The following is a 21,120-nucleotide window of genomic DNA, read 5'->3' on the forward strand; positions in this document are numbered from 1 at the left end:
GCCTGCCATGGAGCAAGTGGTCTCTCTCTCTCCTCCTCTCTCTTTCTTACTCTCTCTCTCCCTCTCCCTCTCTCCCTCTCACACTCTCATTCTGTCTCTCCCTTTCTCTCCCTCTCCCTCTCACGTACTCTCTCTCTCTGTTTCCCTCTCTCCATCTCATTCTCTTACTCTCTCTCTCTCTCTGTATCTCTGTCTCTCTCTCCCTCTCTTTCTGTCTGTCTGTCTGTTTCTCCTTCTGCAGGGGTCCATGGCATAAAGAAAATATTAAGACCCTCATCTCTAAGACTCAAGGATTCTAAGTTTTTCATTTCATGAAGGTATGCACTATTGATCAGAGATTCCAAGGCAGAGTTAGGGATCTAGTCCCCTAGCCCCTTCCCCTCTCCCTGACTTAGATCCACCTACTTGGTCCACATAATACATGACTCTCTGCTATCATCGGACCAGATACGGGCTGTCCAGTCACCAACAGTCAGGAAATTCTTGGGGTAAAAAGGATTTCTCTGCAAGGCATAGATGGGGCCGTGGTGCCCAGAGAAGGTGCATACAATCTTCTCAGCAGCAGTCTTGGCTTTCCGGTTGCAGGAGATCACTATTCCTTGCTCTGTTCCCACCATGAACTTGGTTGGCTGTAGTGGGGAAGACATGTGGAAGAATGACACACAATGGAGCTATGACACTAGGATCTTCCCTTCCAGAGGGTGTACCACTTAGATCTTACCTAATAGCTATGGATGGGCCTTTGCTCATGTTTATACATATATGTATACACGCATGTTCTTCCCATCAGAATAATGGAACCCTGTCCTCTTCCTATTCTAGTCCTACCCATTCTTCCTGATTAAGCTTGAGTGCTCCACAAAGTCTTTTCCACCTTTTTAGGATCATAGATTAAGATCTGGAAGGGACCCTTAGGTGCTGTTGAGTCTAGGCCCCTCATGAGGATGTAATCATTCACCCTCAGAGCAATCCTATGCAATGAGTGCTATTATTATTTCTCATTTTCCAAATGAGAATACTGGGGCTCAGGGATATGAAATGTTGTGTCCTCTCTTAAGGTAAAGATTTAAAGATGGGGCCAGTTAGGTGGCTCATTGGATAGAGAACTAGGCCTGGAGATAGGAGGACTTGACTTCAAACCTAGTGTTAGAGAGCCAGGTTTAGAGATGGGAGGTTCTAGGTTCAAATCTGGCCTCAGACACTTCCCAGCTGTGTGACCTTGGGCAGGTCACTTAACCCCATTTACCCAGCCCTGTCCGGTCTTTTGCCCTTGGAACCAATATACAGTATTGATTCTAGATGGAAGGTAAGGGTTTAAAAAAAAATAAAATCTAGCGTCAGACATTTCCTAGGTGTGTGATCCTGGGCAAGTCACTTAACTCTGCCTTGTCCTTCTGTCTTAGCGTTGTTACTAGGGCAGGAAGTCAAGGTTTAAAAAAAATTAAGAACGGAAAGGAGAGCACAGATTGAGCTATGTGTCTTACAGTTTGTACTGAGAGTAAGGCTAGGACACCCATAGACAGGGGTTGAATTGGCAGAGGGCTTTAAAGGCATGTTCATCAGTTAGATTTTGTTCATCAGACTTGGCATATTCATGCCTCCAGTCCTGCCAAGCCTCAAAGTCCTCTTTCTCTTTTGGAATTTTCTGAAGTCTTGCCCTTGAGCACAGCAGTTACTTTAGGAAGTCAGCTCATCTGGGTTCTCAGTGTTTGGTTCTCTCTGAAGCTTTATTACCTGGGCTGCTTCCTCCCTCATGTGATTCTTTTCTTTTCTCTTTTCTCTCTCTCTCTCTCTCTCTCTTCCCCTCTTCCCCTCCTCTCTCCCCCCACTTTCTCTTTCTCTCTCTTTCCCTCTCATTCTCTCTCTCCGTCCTTCCCTTCTTTCCCCCCCCCCCCCAATCTGTTTGGAGTGTGGCTTTGCTTCCTCAACTATGTCTCAAACTCTTTTGAATTGGTTCTCTAAATGCTGGACAGAGTGTCTTCCTCCACCATGGCCAGTGGGAGGGGATAAGAGAAAAATTCTTTTCTGTTCTCCTATGAATGGATTTTCTCCACTGACAGCTCCTGGACTCCATTCCCTCCACCTCTTCGACATAAGAATTTTCTCCAGGGCTTAGCTATTTAAAGTCCTACAGAGGCATAGTCAACTATTACTTGGAGAATCCCAAACTATCCCTCTAATTCCATAAGAATAATGTGTCATATTTTGTAAAGGGATAACAGCATGTTTACACATTAAAATTTAAAAAAAAACTATTTCTTTCTATGCTAGTAACAACGTTAAGACAGAAATGCAAGGGCTAAGCAAAGATGATTAAATGATGATCCCAGTCAAACAGCTAGGAAGTGTCTGAGGCCAAATTTGAACTCCAGGTCTGGGGCTCTAACCACTGAGACACCTAGCTGCTTCCACATTTAAACTTCTTCAACTATAATTATATTAGCTGAACTGAGGTTAAGATGGGGAACCAAATCTTCCCCTCCCTGCTCATCCCACCCACACCCCCAACTACTCCCATCCAAACACTTTTTGTTCCCAGGAAATTAACTTTAAAAAAAAACATGCCAGGCACTATATTTAGTGCTTTATAAATATCATTTCATTTAATCCTCACAACAAACCCTATTAGAAGTAGGTGCTATTATTATCCCTATTTTACAGTTGAGAGAGGTGAAGCAAACAGGTTTCAGTGATTTGCCCTGGATCACACAGCTAAAAAGTGTCTGAGGCTGTATTTGAACTCTGGTCTTTGAGGTGTTTTTAGCAACATCCAAGGACATATTTTTAAAATAATCTGGGGTGGGGAAGGGGGTCCAAGGATATAGTTTTAAAATAATCTGGGGGGGAGGGGGTAAGAGGAGGGGAGGGAAAGAACAAGAATCATGTAACCATGGAAAAATATTCTAAATCTATAAATTAAATAAAAATTTTCAAAGTCCAAAAAAAAAAATTAAATAAAATAATCCAGAAATTAACTGTCTCCTTTAAGAATACAGGTTCACCATAGCTGGTTGGTCTGGGTATTATACTCACTTCCAAATTCACAGCTATACAATTTTACCAAACAGACATCATTTTACAAAACTTTCAGAGATTATTGCTTATCTTTGTGTTTGCAAAACCATCATCAATATCCCCCTTGCATACAGCATCTCTGCCAAGTGAATGCCCACCAGAGCTCCCATGGTATGATTCTTTCCACATCCTGACTCTCAAATGCCTGGGCTAGCGCATTTTGAGTTCATAGCCATTACTCTTTTCTTCTATCAGAGGTAGGGGTCCTTCTCCTTGAAGCTGCTCTCTATATTAAAATCTATCTCTACTATGTCTCTTTACTCCCTCAAATCTGCCTCAAATTCTCTTGAACTGACTCTCCAGTCACTGGAATGCAAAGTCTCCCTCTATACCAGTGGTTCCCAAACTTTTTTGGCCTACCGCCCCTTTTCCAGAAAAAATATTACTTAGCCCCCTGGAAATTAATTTTTTAAAAAATGTAATAGCAATTAATAGGAAAGATAAATGTACCTGTGGCCATCACCGCCTCCCTGGATCGCTGCAGCACCCACCAGGGGGCAGTGGCACCCACTTTGGGAATCACTGCTATATCATGGTGGATGGAGGGTAGAAAAAAGAAGTTCTTTTCTATCTTTCTTTTCTTTTCCTTTTTCTTTTTATTTACCCTTACCTTCCACCTTAGAATCAATACTGTATATTGGCTCCAAGGTAGAAAAGTAGTAAGGGCTACGCCATAGGGGTTAAGTGACTTGCCCAGGGTCACACAGCTAGGAAGTGTCTGAGGCCAGATTTGAACCCAAGACCTCCCAATTCTAGACCTGGCTCTCAATCCACTGAGCAACCCAGCCCCCTCCATCCCCCCATCCCATTTTCTATCTTTCTATCCTTATAAGAATTTCTTCCATAGGCAGCTTCTGGTCTATCTTTTCAAATTCTTGAATTTTCTTTAGGGCTTAGCTATTTAAATTCCAGAAATCATGGCAAATTATTATATAGTTAATCCCAAGATACCCCTCTAATTCCATCAGAGAAATGCATTCATACTGTACTTTTATTTTTCTTCTTCTTCTTTTTTAAAATCCCTTAATTTCTGTGTATTGGCTCCTAGGCAGAAGAGTGGTAAGGGTAGGCAAAGGGGGTCAAGTGACTTTCCCAGGGTCACAAAGCTGGGAAGTGTCTGAGGCCAGATTTGAACCTAGGACCTCCCATCTCTAGGCCCGAATCTCAATCCACTGAGCTACCCAGCTGCCCCCTCATACTATACTTCTAAGATACCAAGGTGTTGCTTTTTTGTTAACACATTAAAAACTTTTCATTTATAAACATATCAGCTGAGTTTGGGGGGAAGACAGATGAGGGGGATGGTAAGACTAAAATTCCATCCTCTCCTTACTTAAAACTGGGATAAGGGGGGCTTAAAGAGATGAAGTGATTCACTCAAGACCCCATAGCCAAAATTAGAAGTCAGGTCTTCATATTCTACTATGCTACTCCATTCTGTTAATTAAAGAGTCAGAGGAATTATAAACGCATCATTTCAAAGTTCTTGGCCCAGAGACTCCTGTATAATTAGAAATCTTGAACCCTTGGACTCTATCTCCCAGAATTCTTTTCTCAAAGGCTTAAAAAAATTTTTTTAGAATTCTATCCCTTCGTGGTTGCCATAAATGTAAACTTAAAATTAGTATGCAATATCTCCAAGTATTATATTTAATAATATTTGTTAATAATAACCTGAAGTAAAAGAAAATAAAAAGCTAAGGTAAATAGGGAGCTAACCCAGCTATGGTTGCAAGAGAAAAGAGTGAGAGGGTAGGGTTACAGCAAACTTATTTACAATATGTAAGGATGCTATGTGGATGAAGGGAAAAGGATTCTGGGAGATGAAGAAGAATTCTGGGAGATAGAGTCCAAGGTCAAGATATCTAATTACATACTCCCCACCATTGCATTTGGTCTGGTCCCTTGGTTGTAGTAACAGAATTCTATTTCCATCTTTGCCAAGATTAGTAGAAATAAAGGAACAGACCCCAAATGTCCAACAATATACCTCAGTCTATAAGGTCATAAAAATGAGAAACTAATAAGAAGTTATATCCAGGAATTCCATTCTGTGTAGTAAATTCACCATGGGGTAGTCTGTCTGAGGCTTGACCACTTCTGTTCTTGGTTGAGGTAAATGTAGACAGAAGTAATGGGAAGGCTGAGGAAGTGGAATGAAAAAGATTGAGAATTTTCTTTCCAGAGTCACCTTAGAGGTTAAAGAAACAGAGCCCTGGTGTAGAAACAGACTCAAGTTGGTAAGAACTGGATGAGTCTTACTGAATCTGTGTTGAAGGGGCCTCCACCATGGTAGAAATGTCCTGCCCTACCATGTTAAAAACAGAATTAGGGTTAGCTAACAGGCAACTAGGTAGTATAGTAGTTGAAGTGCTAGACTTGGAATCTGGAAGATCTGAATTCAGATCTAACCTTGGGTCTTCCTAGCTGTGGAACCTCTGATAAGTCATTTAGGCCATTATTTTCCTCATCCATAAAATGGGGATAACAGCACCTACCTCCCAGGATTGTTGTGAAGATCAAGAGATATTTACAAATTAATTTCTTAAGTCACTTAACATCTATTTTCCTCATTTGTAAAAATTTGTAAAAAATGAGGTCCAGGGTTGTTGTGAGGGCCAAATAAGATAATATTGGTAAGACCTTAGCACAGCACCTGGCACATTTGTTGTTGTTGTTCAGTTGAGTCACACTCTTTGTGACCTCTTGGACCATAGCACACTAGTACTGTCCGTGGAGTTTCCTTGGCAAAGATACTGGAGTGGTTTGCCATTTCTTCCTCCAGTCTGGCACATGTAAGGTGCTTAATACATGTTTATTCCCTTCCCTTCTGGTAAGACTAACCTCATAGAAATCCACTGTCCCACTGGAACAAACGTGATTGTTTACAACTCCTACACCTTAAAGGTTAATTTGTGCTAACTCCAAGGTTAACACGTTCTCTCCAAAAATCAAAGGATGTTCTATCCCTATTATTCAACTTTCCAAATAAGGAAAGTGACTAAGTAGCCTCATATGATAGGTTTCTTTTGCCACCATATTTTCTTTGTAAAGTCTTTGGAAAACTCTATATTGTTCCCTTTGGAGTCTTTGCTATCCATGTGGTAATTGCCCATCAGTCACTGCTAATTAAACTTTGAATCTAGCCTTGCTTCTTGTTTTGTTGAACTCCAGTTAAACAGACCAAGGTAGGAGGAATCATCTATTCCCTAGGAGGATCTTAGGATCTCTGGGTTGAGAAATTCTTCCATGTGCGCCAGGTATTGAACTTCTTAGGGAAGAGAGAGTGACTTGATGGTCTTTAGATGATAGTAACAGGGATCTAGACAGGGCAATGTGAATTTTGAAGGAACAAGTGCTGAGAGATTCCTGAGGGAAGATGGAAGACAGAAGGTCTAAAAGTGGCAGCTGGGAATAAAGAACTCATCAATTCCTCCTCTTGGCCCAACATATCAGGGTAAGTAAGAGAAAGGGCAGTCACCCTTGGAGATGGTGCCAAGAGATAGGATGTTTGGGGGAGAAAACTAGGTTTCAGTGGGTACCAGAAGATGGAAAGCACACAAAAGGAGTTTTAGGATAAATGGGAGGAAGGTTCTGGATAATAGAGAAGGATAGGCACTGGTGAGTGGATCTGGATAGGGAAAAATATGGGCAGAGATAGTAGAAGAAAGGGATTCCAAGAGCAAACAGAAGGCAAAGACCCAGAAAAGATGATCTTGGGGGCAAATGGGTAGCTCAGTAGATTGAGAGCCAGGTCCAGAGATGGGAGGTCCTGGGTTCAAATTTGGCCTTAGACATTTCCTAGCTGTGTGACTCTGGGCAAGTCACTTAACCCCCAATGGCTAGCCCTTACCATTCTTCTGCCTTCTGCCAGTACTGATTCTAAGATGGAAGGTAAGGGTTTAAAAAAAAAAGACTATCTTGTCCTCTCTTTTTCTTTCTCTGACTTCTGCCATCAGTAACTCTGCTCTCTCACTCTCTCTCAAATACCCCCACCAGGGTAAGGGTCGGGAGATGGCCAACAGAGAAAGAGACTTTGATCCACAAAACAGAGAGGAAGCAGTGATCAGCATTGAGACAGCAGATGTCCTTTGAAGCAAAGCCGTGACTGTCCCACTTGAGTTCTACTTAAGGACAAGTATTGAACTTAATTAAGGTCAATGAATGACTACATGGGTACCTGATATGAAAATTATGGGAGGCAGCTGGGTAGCTCAGTGGATTGAGAGCCAGGCCTAGAGATGGGAGGTCCTGGGTTCAAATCTGACCTCAGACACTTCCTAGCTGTGTGACCCTGGGCAAGTCACTTGACCCCCATTGCCTACCTTACCACTCTTCTGCCTTGGAGCCAATATACAGTATTGACTCTAAGACAGAAGGTAAGGGTTTAAAAAAAAAAGAAAGAAAATTATGGGCATTTATGTGGCACAGTGGATAGAGCACTAGGTCTGGAGTCAGGAAGACTCATCTTCCTGAGTTCAAATCTGGCCTCAGACCCTGTTTGTCTCAGTTTCCTCATCTAGAAAATAAAATAAAAATATGAATTATAAAAATCTAAGAAATATTCAGACATGACTGAAAAAATCTATTTTAAAATTGGCAACCATGAGGAAAATGCAAGAGAAAAAAAAACAAGGTGTCAACAATATATAAAATAGGTCTTTCCCAAAGGCAAGTGACTAGAAAAGTGGTTTGATTTTCCCCCCCTGCTTTATGGAAAATAATTTTGAGAGGGGATGTCACCCAGTAACCATAGCATTGGCCCAGGAATCCAAAGTTCCAGTCCCAGCTTTGCTACCATCTAGCTTCGGGACCTTGAGCAAAGTACTCTGTGTCTCCCATCTTTGAGATGATTTCTTCACCTGGAACAATGAGAAGGTTAGATTACATTATCCCAAGGGGCCTTTCTAGTTCTAATATCCTCTGATTACTTCTTTGGGCCTTGGTGTCTTCACCTAGAAAAAAAAAAGTGTGTGTGCAGTGGAGTTGAAATTGATTTCTCTAAGGTATCTCTCAGCTTTAAGACCATATGCCCTTCCGTTTCAAGAACCAAGACTCCTACAATTAAGAATTATTGATGGGGGCGGGGGGTAGGTCAGTGGATTGAGAGCCAGGCCTAGAGATGGGAGGTTCTAGGTTCAAAACTGACCTCAGACACGTCCCAGCTGTGTGACCCTGGGCAAGTCACTTGACCCCCATTGCCCCTTACTCCTCTCTTGCCTTGGAACCAATACACAGTATTGATTCCAAGACAGAAAGTAAGGGTTTAAAAAAAAGAATTATTGATGAACTATATTATTCTTACAATTATATTCTTTTTTTTAAAGCATTCTTTATTTATTTTTACCCTTCTTTTCTTTTTAAATTCTAAGTTCCAAATTCTCTCCCTCCCTGTTACTTCACCCACCGAGAAGGCAAGCAATATGATTTCAATTATGCATGTGAAATCATGCCAAATATATTTCTGTATTAGCCATATTTTTAAAAGCAAGAAAAATAAAGGAAGTCAGAAAATTACACTTCAATTTGCACTGAGTTCAATTCTCATGTTGGCATGTGGCATATACGTCTAGCACATCTAACTCTCTCTGGAGGTATTTTTTCCATGAGTTACAGTTATATCTCATTTTTAAAATATAGATACATACATACACATAAGTACATAAGTACAAAATATATATGTACATATGTGTAAAATATATATATACAGGGGAAGCTAGATGGCACAGTGGATAGAGTACCAGGTCTGGAGTCAGGAGGACCTGGATTCCAATCTGCTTCAGACATTTCCTAGCTATGTGACCCTGGGCAAGTCATTTAACCCCCATTACCTAGCCCTTGTACTTCTGTCATAGAGTTAGGACAAAAAGTAAGGGTTTAAAATAAAATCATATATGTATATATATGCATATATATACACAGACATATATAAATCATATGCACAGCAATTTTCATTTTCTAAAGCCCTTTATATTAATCTAATTTTGACTTCCTAATATAAGTGAATTGACTAGGTCAGGCTCATGATATTAGTGGCTGAGCCATGCTTAAGACCCAGGTTGCTCTTCCTGTCCCTGCATCCTAGCATTACTGTTCAAGAAGCCTTCACTGGGTAAAAAGTTAAAGAGTAACTATAACCATGCTATCTCCCATCCAAAAAAATATTCGGTGTCTACCTATTGCCTCCAGGACAAAACACAACATCCTCAGCCCTTCAAAAATCTGTGGATTTTGTAAACTTGTAACTCTCCCTGTAGAGGTAGATTTCCATCTCATTTTCCTTTCTATATCTTTCAAATTGGCCTGATGACTATCCTTCACTCAGTGCTATCTCATCTCCCACCTTTCAAGTGGTTTCCTGTGTCTCATCCCTGTGACAACGATCAGGTACCACTTGCCATATGAGACCTTTTCTGATCTCTCCCTTATCCCCACCAACCCTTTGATTGTTAGCACTCACTTCCGTTTTTAAAAATGAGAAATATAACTTCATTTGCAAAATACAAGGTGATGACTAGTTTGGGACAGATTTATTTTATATAGTATTGATGCCTAGTTCTTTTTTTTATCCTGCATTTTCCTCATGGGCTCAATTTTAATATTCATTTTTCAGTCATGTCCAACTCTTCATGACTCTATTTTGGTTTTGTTGCCAAAAATATTGGAGTGGTTTGCCATTTCCTTCTCTAGATCATTTTACAGATGAAGAAACTGAGGCAAACAGGGTGAAGTGATTTACTCAGCATTTCACAGCTAGTTTTCTTTTTCATAGAATAATTAAATGACACATATTTACATAGTAAGTTCTGACAGTACATGATCATCTAACAGTTGATGATCCAGTTCCTAATTTCTATCTGTCATCCAGTCGTTTCAATTGTATCTAACTCCTCATGACTCCGTTTGGAGTTTTCTTGGCAAAAAGTACTGGAATGGTTTGCCATTTCCTTCTCCAAATCATTTGACAGATGAAAAACTTGAGGTAAACAGGGTAAAGGGACTTGTCCAGGGTCACACAATAAGAAAGTATCTGAGGCATGATTTGAACTCAGGAAGATAAGTCTTCCTGATTCAGGCTCAGCATCTCTATCCACTGGCTGCCCAAATACAACAAGACTGACTCCCTAATATACCTCATCTTCTTTAAATTTCTTTGCATCTCAGTGCTGCCACTCAGACAGAGTTGTCACATTGCCATGTGTCAGATGGTCATAGCTTGAACTCAATTACCTAACAATCTGCCCTGCCCCCCCAAGGCTGCCAGTTAATGAAAAGCAGAGAAACTGCTGTGGAGCCCCCTTCTTTTGTACTCAGTTTGGTTCAGCACTGGATAGCATTCCCCTCACAAATGAAATACTAATAGGGCAGAATAGGAAATTTCCTAAGGAAGGCAAACAAAGGAAACCCACTTTGGTCAACCAATCAGGGCTCTCTCGACTCAAAGAATGCCATAAGACCCATGTTGTCCATTAAATGGGTTCACTGTTGCTGTTTGTCCTATGTTTCAAGGAGAATCAGTTTCATCATGATGAGTGATTTAAAATTTTTTTTAAATCTCGGACACAAGTTTCATTTTTTCTGTCTTTCTTTTCTCTGTAAAAATATTATATTTTACCAGTTATATGTAAAATAATTTTCCACATAAGCTTTCTGAGGTTACATAATCCAAATTGTCTTCCTCCCTTCTCTTCCCCAATCTGGAGATGGTAAGCAATTTGATCTTGCTTATACGTATATTTTCAGATAAGACATATTTCTACATTGTTCATTTTTGCAAGAGGATAATCATATAAAACCAAAAAAAAAACTAGAGTGAAAAAATAGTATTTTTTGATTTGCATTCCAATTCCAACAGTTCTTTCTCTGGAAGTGGATAGTAGCTCAATGCCTTAGGGTGATGATGGTGAACCTTTTAGAGACCAAGTACCCAAACTACAACCCTCATAGTGCATGTGAACCTCCTCCTCCCCCTTACCCCAAACTAAGGAGGGAGGCTGCTGGGCAGAGGGGTGAGTGATGAGAGAAATGTCCTCAGGCATGCATGGAGAAGGGGAAGGGAACACGTGCCATAGGTTTGCAAAAACAGCCTTAGGGTCTCAACGTGGGATTCTGCAGCTTTTTCCTAGGGTGACTTGTGCATGAATTGGATTGAAGCGAGGCAGAGTTGTACAGTCATCAGCCTCACTCTCTCTTCCGGAGTCATAGAAGTTCAGTATCCGGATGACTGGCAATGGCCCGGGATGAAGTGGGTGACCTTGGCTTCTTTGATGTCTAACCAAGCTCGAGTGCTCCATTAGCACGTGCTTCATCTGCCTTCATGGATGTTGGAACAAATTGTTCTCAACTGTCCATTCTGCCAGGCTCATACCCATATTATCAACCACTCATTCCCTTTTGAAATTATACTGCATCATTTTGAATATATTTTGTATTTAGAGAAGCAGCACGTCAGTAGAAAAGTAGCCTTGGACTTAGGCAGAAACTGATTCAAATCTTAACCTCTGATACATTCAGCTTAAGTTTGATCTTAAGCAAATAGTTCAACCTCTCAGAGTCCCAAGAAACTAAGACTACAACTCATGGGGGTATCTAGGTAGCACAGTGAATAGAAATCCAGACCTGGAGTGGAAAGGACCTGGGTTCAAATCTGGCCTCAACTATATATGACCTGGGCAAGTCATTTTACTCCAGTCGCCTATCCCTTACCACTCTTCTGTCTTGGGATCTATGCTTGGTATCTTTTCTAAGACAGCAAATAGGGTTTGTTGTTTGTTTGTTTTAATAAAGATTGGAGAAAAGAAGACAAGAACTCACCATGGTTGGTTCAAACTCAAGGGCAATAGCTCCCAGGGCACTTTCTAATATCCCCTTTCTGCTGATATCCAGGACCAGGACCTCTGTGGGCTCGTTAATCTTACGTATATCCCACCACATGACCTGAGAGGGGAGAAGCAAGAAACGATTCAGGAGTTGAGAAGACTTTCCCAGGGCTCTTACCTTTCCCTCAAAGAACAGAAACTGTTTAAGGCCTTCTACTAAGGCTTATAGGTGCGACGAAGCATCTCTTCTCAAGGACCTTCCTATCTAGGTGGGAAGACAAGTCCTAAAACAAATTAGAGTACATGGGAATCATATTTAAGCCAGGTGTACAGTGAGTGAGAAAATGATCTTTGACTCCACAGAGAATGTAAACTACCTTGAGTCAATGTAACTAGCAAAAGAAGCTGCACCTGGACCATTTTGGTATTTTACCTTCTTGTTCTGTTTCTATAGAATGGAGTCACCATGTTATTCTGTTCTGCAGCTGTCCAGGCTGACCTCTTATGAGTAAGCTACTCCAGTAACCCCAGTTCATCTAATTAACCCTAACAACCTCCCATCTATTGTACTTTCTAACCTATTGCACCTGTGCCCAGCCCTTATTGTTTTTCTTACCTGTCCATCAGTGGAGGCTGAGAAACATTCTGTGCCAGTCTTCGACTGCAGCCAGAGGGCACCAAACACAGGATCCCGGTGACTGAACTCGATGGTGGACAGGTCTGCTACCAGGGTGCTCTTCCTGGTATCCCAGCAGGCTGGGAAGGTGAGATGGGAGAAAGAGGAAAGGGGAGGAGAGAAGAGAAAAAAGTTTAGGAAGGGAATGAATCTGGAGAGTAGTATTAGAGAGAGACAGGCTAGAACCATCAACAGTCTCTGAAAAAAAGTGAGGGTAGAGTCTGAGAATATATGGGTGTAGGGGTGGCAGGGTTATACTTTTTGACTGCTTTAAAATTTTTTTTTTAAATCATTACCTTCCGTCTTAGAGTCAATACTGTGTATTGGCTCCAAGGCAGAAGAGTGGTAAGGGTGGGCAATGGGGGTCAAGTGACTTGCCCAGGGTCACACAGCTAGGAAGTGTCTGAAGTCAGATTTGAACCTAGGACCTCCCATCTCTAGGCCTGGCTCTCAATCCACTGAGCTACCCAGCTGCTTTAATTTTCACAGATTATGAAGATATTCCCCTGGCATAATGGATAAAGAGCTGCAGCCTTACTCATTGCAGCTGGGTATCCTTGGAGCAAGTAATCTAACCACTCCATGCCCCGGGGAATTCTCAGAGACAGTTACAAGCTACAGAAGAGCTGAAGATCTGATTGCTGGAGGGAGCTTCCACATTGGGATTCTCCCCCACAACACTGAAATTACAGGTTTTCAGCCAGACCACCACCTCTACCAAAAAGTGTGTGTGAGAGAGACAGAGACACAGAGGCACAGAGAGACAAAGAGAGATTGTTCATTAAAAGCAATCTCTGGTCTAACCCTTACCTGAAACATGAATCTCACCTATACACCCAACAAGTGGCCATCTAGCCCTCTCCTGATTAATCACTTCCTGGGTCAAGGAATTTTTTACTTTTTTTTAAAACCCTTAACTTCTGTCTTAGAATCAGTACTGTGTATTGGATCCAAGGCAGAAGAGCAGTAAGGATTAGGTGATTGGGGTTAAGTGACTTGCCCAGAGTCACACAGCAAGGAAGAGTCTGAGGCCAGACTGGAACCCAAGAACTTTCATCTCTAGGCCTGGCTCTCCACTGAACCACCGAGGTGCCCCAGAATTTGTTAGTTCCTAAAACAGTATATTCAGTTTGTAAGCAGCTTCAAGCCATAGAATAATAGATTTAAAGATGGAAGGAACCTTAAAAGTCATGAAGTCTAAACCCCTCATTTCATACATGAGGAAACTGAGATTCAGTAATAATGTAATTATTCAGTAATAAATTAATTCAGTAATAATTATTCAGTAATAAATGGTAGAAGACAGATAGGTGGTAAAGTGGATAGAATGCTGGGCCTAAAGTCAGAAAGATTCATCTTCCTGAGTTTAAATCTGATTTCAGACATTTGCTGTGTGACCCTGGAAAAAATCATTTAACCCTATTTGCCTCAGTTTCCTCATCTGTAAGTTGAGTTGGTGAAGGAAGTGGAAAACAGCTCCAGTATCTTTGCCAGGAAAAACCCCACATGGATAACGAAGAGTCAGATACAACTGAAATGAATGAACAAAATTAATGGTAGTATCAGTATTTGGACTCAAGTTTCCTAAATTCCAGATCCAGAGCTATTCACACTTCACCATTCTGTCTATCAAAAATTTCTTGAGGTCAGAGTGCACCAAATTCTGCCCTCCTTGTATAACTCTTGGTCCTGGTTCCTACCTCTGACTTCAAGAACAAATCTAGTTTCTCTTTTGTCTATGTCATGGAACAGGCTTATATTTGTCCTTCCTGGTGGGTTGTTAGAATATGTAAAAAAATTTTTTTTGCCTGCTTCCAATATGACAAGGGCTTTCTTTCTCTCTTCTTTCTTTCTTTCTTTCTTTCTTTCTTTCTTTCTTTCTTTCTTTCTTTCTTTCTTTCTTTCTTTCTTTCTTTCTTTCTTTCTTTCTTTCTTTCTTTCTTTCTTTCTTTCTTTCTTTCTTTCTTTCTTTCTTTCTTTCTTTCTTTCTTTCTTTCTTTCTCTTTCTCTCTCTTTATCCTTCCTTCCTTCCTTCCTTCCTTCCTGGCATCTACTTCTAGCCATGGAGAAGATCTTGCATTGTGTGATGATTGGAGAGTCCCTTCATTGGCTGCTAAGCTACAGTTGCTAGTGGCTCAGGGGACCTTTTAAAAAGAGGAGATGAGGGGGCTACTAGGTGACTCTGTAGTTAAAGAGTGTAAAAGGGAATTCTTGGTTCTCTTTGAGTTCACACTTATGAAAAGGGAATCCTTTATTCTCTTTGCCTAGTTGGAGTTAACACTTTGGTTAACAATAACTTTGAATTAACACAAGCTTGAACTAGGTGGAAGAGCTTGCCCCAAACCACTTAGTGAATTCACATCCTACCTAGTGCTAGGTGAGAAGCCAGCAAGATACTTGGAGAGTACCACCCTTTTTTTCTAACTCAAACAGTCAGAAACTTGTTCACAACCTCCTAGAAAGCATGAACCCTCCTTTTGATGAGTATTCACCCCTCCCGAAGGTACACACTAACTGCACCCTGGACAGTGCTAGGCAATTTGGAAACTGAGATTGGCCCCTGTGAAGAGAGGAGACAAGAAGTCACCATAAAAGCAAGCCCTAAACACAGTCTGGGGAAGTTGAGTCTAGTGGAGAGTGAACTCCAAGAAAGAAGTCAGCTTCAAGAAGAAGGTCGGCTCAAAGAAGAAAGTCAGCCTCAGGAGTCACCTTCAGCTCCACTCATTGTCTTAACCTGCCTCTTGGAGGGAACTTGGGAGAGTGGATAGCTGGTTTTCCTTTCCTATCTTCCGGAGATAGTTTAATTCTGATTGAAGTCCTGGCTGAGCTAAGCACTGGAACAATATTTAGTTAGATGGGTTAATGTCTTCTCTACCCTTTTGTATTTCTCTACTTTTACTCTTTCCACCTCTTTTATAAATAAAAGATTTATAATTTTCATATATTTAGCCAAGCCATTAATTTTAACACTTACAAGAGCCAGACCTGGAGACAGAAGATTCTGGGTTCAAATCTGATCTGAGCCATTTTTTAGCTGTATGGCCCCTAGACAAGTCACTTAACCCTCACTGCCTAGCTCTTACTGTTCTTCTGCTAGAACTGATTCTAAAAGAGAAGGTAAGGATTTTTAAAAAAAAGATTCAAAGACTCCAGACTGGCATTTCTCAGCTTCTGCTCACTAAATTATAAGATATGACTCCAGGAAGATCTGAGTAAGGACAGGATGCTTTCCTATCCTGGTGGAATGGCAGTCTTCCCATTGTGGCAACTTGGGATACAATGATAACGTAACCATGCAAGTTTGTGATGAGCCTCCTGACTCTCTGTTTCTTCTTTCTTGATCTTAAGAGAATAACTACTGTGAGATAGGAAATGGCTTCGCAGCTTGGGGAGTTTCCAAAGCTCTGTGGCTGCAGTGTCATCCATCAGGACAGCAACAGCAGATGTATCTACTGGCATGGCAGCTGTACCATCCTTTGGTGTGCCATCCACTGGAACAGCAGTGGCTGTCAGTAGGAGAAGTTTCTGCATCACAGAGCTGGTCTACTGCCAAGAGAGGGGCCAAGCCTGGCCCATTATATCCACAGAGAGGTGCCAGGAGCAATTGAATGGTGAAATGCCCAGTGAAATGCAAAATACCTAATAGGGAGAATTGCACAACTGCTTTATGTTCTGAAAAAAGCTCAAATCATTAGCCTCCCAATGGAGTATAACCAGAGTTCTAAGTTCAGATACTGAATGCTGCTCTAATCATTCTGTTAATGCTCTCTGTGATTCTTTTATGCTTAACTTTTCTCTCTGTGCAGGAACAAACTGTACCTTTCTCACTGCCGAAATAGCATACATGCCCCTTTTCCTACTCCTCCTAGTCTTAAGGCAAAAAGTAACATTATCCTTGGATCCTGAAGTTGGGGTTTAATGAGCCAAGAAAGAAAGTAAAGGGAGCCTAATGCCCCTAACTAAGGTCAGATGTCCCCTCTATCAATGGACCTAGTCCAAACCCAAATGCCTGAGCATAGGACTGAGAGGAGTGGAAAACCTAGCACCACTCTTACTACTGACTCTGAGCACAGGGATGTCTATGCTAGATGTAAGAAGCTATTACTTATCCATTCAAAATCTCTTCCTAGTTAAAGAGTCTAGCTCCCTTAACATCTTGGGCGCAGTCCTTTGGAACATGCTCCACTTTGGGGATATTCTTACAACAAAGGATCCAGAACTTGACACCATATTTCATTCCAGATGATGTTTGGCTAGGGCAGGGTTCAAGTTGACTCTGATCTCCCTCATTCTGGACAGTTATGTTTTTATTAATATTGCCTATGGGTACATTAGAGCAGTTACATACTTCAATGGATAGGAGGCTGGTGCTGAAGTTGAAAAGACTCATCCTGAGTTCAAATTTGGCCTTAGCTAGCTATGTGATCCACTTAGTGCTGTTTGCCTCAGTTTCCTCGTCTATCAAATGAGCTAGAGAAGGAAATAGCAAACCATTCCAGTATCTTTGCAAAAAAAAACCTCAAACAAGGTCACAAAGAGTCAAACATGACTAAAAAGTGACCCGACAACAAAAATATGGGAAAACTAGCATTTTTCTTTCCTGTTATGCCATTCATATGAAACTGGCAGTTCAATGAGTCTCCTAGATTCTTTCCACATAAATTCAAGTGGAAGCATGGCTACTCCATCTTGTGCTTTTCCAGTGGACTTTTCCTTCTTAAAACCATCATTTTAGCTTTGTTCCAGCTTGTTGAGACTTTGGGGTCCTAATTCTGGCATATTAGCAGTCCCTACAATCTTCATATCATCTTCAAATGTGGTAAGGATGCCAGCTACATCTCTAAGATAGGTTAGCACTAGATTTGGAGACAGGAAGACCTGCCTAATATGTTTACTTAGTGACCCTTAGTGACTTTTAGGGGCCATTACAAGTGACCCTGAGCAAGTCACTTAACCACTCTTGGTCTATTTCCTAATCTGTAAATTTGGGATAATAATTATTGTTTTTCAGTTGTGTCTAATTGTTTGTGACTCAATTTGGGGTATCTTTGGTATTGGAATAGTTTGGCATTTCCTTCTCTAGTTCATTTTATAGATGAGGAAACTGAGGCAAACAGGGTAAAGTGACTTGACCAAAGTCACATGACCAGTAAGTGTGTAAAATCAGATGGGAATTCAGGAATATGTGCCTCCTAACTCAAGATGAGGTCTATACCATTTAGTTGCCCCAGGATAATAATAGAACCTACCTTATAGGAAAGTTGTGAGGATCAAATGAGATAACATAAATAGAAAAGGCTATGTAAAACTTAAAATGCTGTATATGCTAGCAATTTAAGTCACTTTAGAGAAAACTGGTTAGGTGTCAAAGCAATTCTATCATGGACAAAGCATCAAAGACAAACTCATGGTGAACAGGGAAAACAGTTTGGCTATATCAGTGAAAAAAAGAAAAAGAAAAAAAACAGAAAATTTGTTAGGACAGAGCTATGATTAAGACTCCATTGATGTGGGCAGCTGGGTAGCTCAGTGGATTGAGAGCCAGGCCTAAAGACGGGAGGTCCTAGGTTCAAATCCGGCCTCAGACACTTCCCAGCTGTGTGACCCTGGGCAAGTCACTTGACCCCCATTGCCTACCCTTACCACTCTTCCACCTATAAGTCAATACACAGAAGTTAAGGGTTTAAAATAAAAAAAAAAAGACTCCATTGAGACAATGGACTAGAGAATTATGGGGGATTGCCACCCCCACATTGCTGAAATTGGAGGTTGAAAGAAGGTGAGGGATTTCATGGTGTTGCTAAATACTGGATGGGAATCAGGACACTGGGCAAGGCCAAGTGGGTTGAGTGTCAGGACCTTGATATAAAACCTGATTCTGCTGCTTCTTGTCTGTTAGGTGGTCTGCTAGGGGCCCAGTGAATTGAGAGCCAGGCCTAGAGACTAGAGGTCTTGGGATCAACTCTGATCTCAGATACTTCCTATCTGGGTGACCTTGGGCAAGTCACTTAACCCCCATTGCCCAGCACTTACCATTCTTCTACCTTGGAACTAATACCTAGCATTAATTCAAAGAGGGAAGATAATAGGTTAAAGGCAAAAAAATAAAGCATCAGAGAATTACTCAAGGATACAAGAAATTAAAGACTTGGACATGGCCATATTGCTAGTGTCAGAAGTAAGACCTGACCTGGGCTCNATACAAGGAGCTAAATCAGTTGTACAAAAAATCAAGCCATTCCCCAAGTGATAAATGGGCAAGGGGCATGAATAGGCAGTTTTCAGATAAAGAAATCAAAACTATCAATAAGCACATGAGAAAGTGATCTAAATCTCTAATAATTAGAGAAATCTAAATCAAAACAACTCTGAGGTACCACCTCACATCTAGGAGAATAAGGAATGCTGGAGGGAATGTGGCAAAATTGGGACATTAATGCATTGCTGGTAGAGTTGTGAAATGATCAAACCCTTCTGGATGGCAATTTGGAATTATGCCCAAAGAGCTCTAAAAGATTGCCTGCCCTTTGATCCAGCCATACCATTGCTGAGTTTGTAAATAAATTTCTGACTCAAGATATAATAAATATTGATGATGACATAATTTCATAAAACTATTTTCCAACCATTAATTTTACCTTTACATGAGCCATTATTACACACACACACACACACACACACATTTTTTTCCCTTCTTTATATTCAAGTCATTCACATTCTGAATTTATCTTGGTGTAGGGTGTGAGATGTTGATCTAAGCCGTATCTCTCCCATATTGTTTTCCAATTTTCCCAACAGTTTTTGTCAAATAGTGTATTTTTGTCCCCAAAATTGGGCTCCTTGGGTTTATCATAGACAGTCTTGCTGACGTCACTTATCCCAAGTCTATTCCACTGATCCTCCTTTCTGTCACTTAGCCAGTACCATATCATTTTGATGACTGCTGCTTTATAGTATAGTTTAACATCTGATACTGCTAGGCCACTGTTAGGAGCCAAGACTATAAAATAAAAATAGTAACCCTTCAAGAACGATATGGATTATGAGCCCCGCATGGGCGGAGGCATAGCTGCAAAACGTCCTCCAGACTTTCCACATAACTGCGTGTTCTTTTTCCATGTTCCTGCTTCGTACCTACTTGTTCCTTTCTCCTTTCATCCCGACCGTCAACCCCCTCACTCTGAACATATATATTCTTGTCCTTTACCAGCAATAAACGGGCCATGTTCCATTAGACTTCCTTGTCTTCTTGCGTGCATGGTTCCCCTCCCTCCCCCTATGGTCTCTCAGGTGGCTGTTTCCCGAACACCCCATAGTTGGATCCGGCTGGTTCCGGATGGGCCACCTTCCTTCGTGTTTTTTTTTTTCATTTTTTCCAATGATGCCTTCTCTCTTATGGGGGCATAAGGATGGAGGGAGGAATATTCCTTGGTATTTTAAGGTAACAAACAAATTAATAAATAAATAAAACTTCAAAATAAGAAAATGACAAAATGAAGGCCATAGAAATCCCAAGGAACTTCCATTGAACCAGGACAGATAAAACCTCTGAAGAAATAAATGTATTATGACAGAATACATTTAATGGGACCTCAAGAGTTGAGGAGAGGGTAGGAAGTTGTGGTGAGACATTTTCCAAAGTCAACTTTAATTGTTCATTGCTTTTTTAAACCTTTACCTTCTGCCTTACAATCCATATTCTGTATTGGTGCCAAGGCAGAAGAGCAGTAAGGGCAAGAATTAAGTGACTTGCTCAGGGTCACACAGCTGGGAAGTGTCTGAGGCCAGATTTGAAACCAGGACCTCTCATCTCTAGACCTGGCTCTCAATCCACTGAGCCACCTAGCTGTCCCCAAAGAAAAAATTTCAAAAGAATATTAATCACTGTCTCCAAAGAAAAAAATTCTTTATTTCCACCCAATTCTCCAAGCTTGAAGGGCAAGACTACTGGGTCTAAAGTGCCTAGTTATGAACACTGATGGGAACCTTGAGGTCCATTATTGTGAAAAAAGAAAAAGGTCCAAGTCCAAAGGCAGAGACCAGAAGTACTTTGGGACCTGCATGTTCTCACCTTTGAAGGGAGGAGCAAAGACAAGGCTTAAAGGAGAAGAAACTGCTGAAAAGAGGCCATCAACTCCATTCTAAAATCCTTTGCTGGTCAGAGCTAGCTTTATCTTTTCTGAGTGGCATATTTGAGAAGAAAGAAATCAGAAGTAAGTTTCTCTTGAAAAAGGAAAAGAATCCTATTTTTCAAGACATTTCAGTCTAAGCAAAGAATCTTCTCTGTGAGAGGGGCCAAAAGTGAGAGACAGAGGAAAAAAGTACCCAAGTTGAATGCATGTGTTGCTCATTGGCAGAGCATGTTTACAGAAGAGATATGATGATTGGGAGTCTTCCTAGCCCCTTTGTCACCTCTGAACATCAGAAATGTGATTGTCCTCAGGTTCTGAAATCAGATGGGTTATTCCTAAGTGACCCAATATGGCGGGCAAGTCTGGAGAGCTTTGGTTCAGTCTTTGAGTTGAGGACTGTAGCACCTATTTTTTTTTT

The 21,120-nt window shown here is 41.0% G+C and overlaps 1 protein-coding gene across 1 annotated transcript in view; it reads right to left on the bottom strand.

Moving 5' to 3' along the window:
• KIF19 (kinesin family member 19) overlaps positions 1–21,120 on the bottom strand; it is a 174,703-nt gene that overhangs the window by 115,839 nt on the left and 37,744 nt on the right. Inside the window, exons 3-5 of the mRNA XM_044675151.1 lie at positions 12,511–12,650; positions 11,890–12,012; positions 406–629 (exon numbers count right to left, since the gene is read on the bottom strand). Coding sequence (XP_044531086.1) covers positions 406–629; positions 11,890–12,012; positions 12,511–12,650 — 487 coding nt within the window. The remainder of the gene's footprint in view (positions 1–405; positions 630–11,889; positions 12,013–12,510; positions 12,651–21,120) is intronic.

Source organism: Gracilinanus agilis, chromosome 4 (genome assembly GCF_016433145.1).
Source record: "Gracilinanus agilis isolate LMUSP501 chromosome 4, AgileGrace, whole genome shotgun sequence".
NCBI classification, from domain to species: Eukaryota; Metazoa; Chordata; class Mammalia; order Didelphimorphia; family Didelphidae; genus Gracilinanus; species Gracilinanus agilis.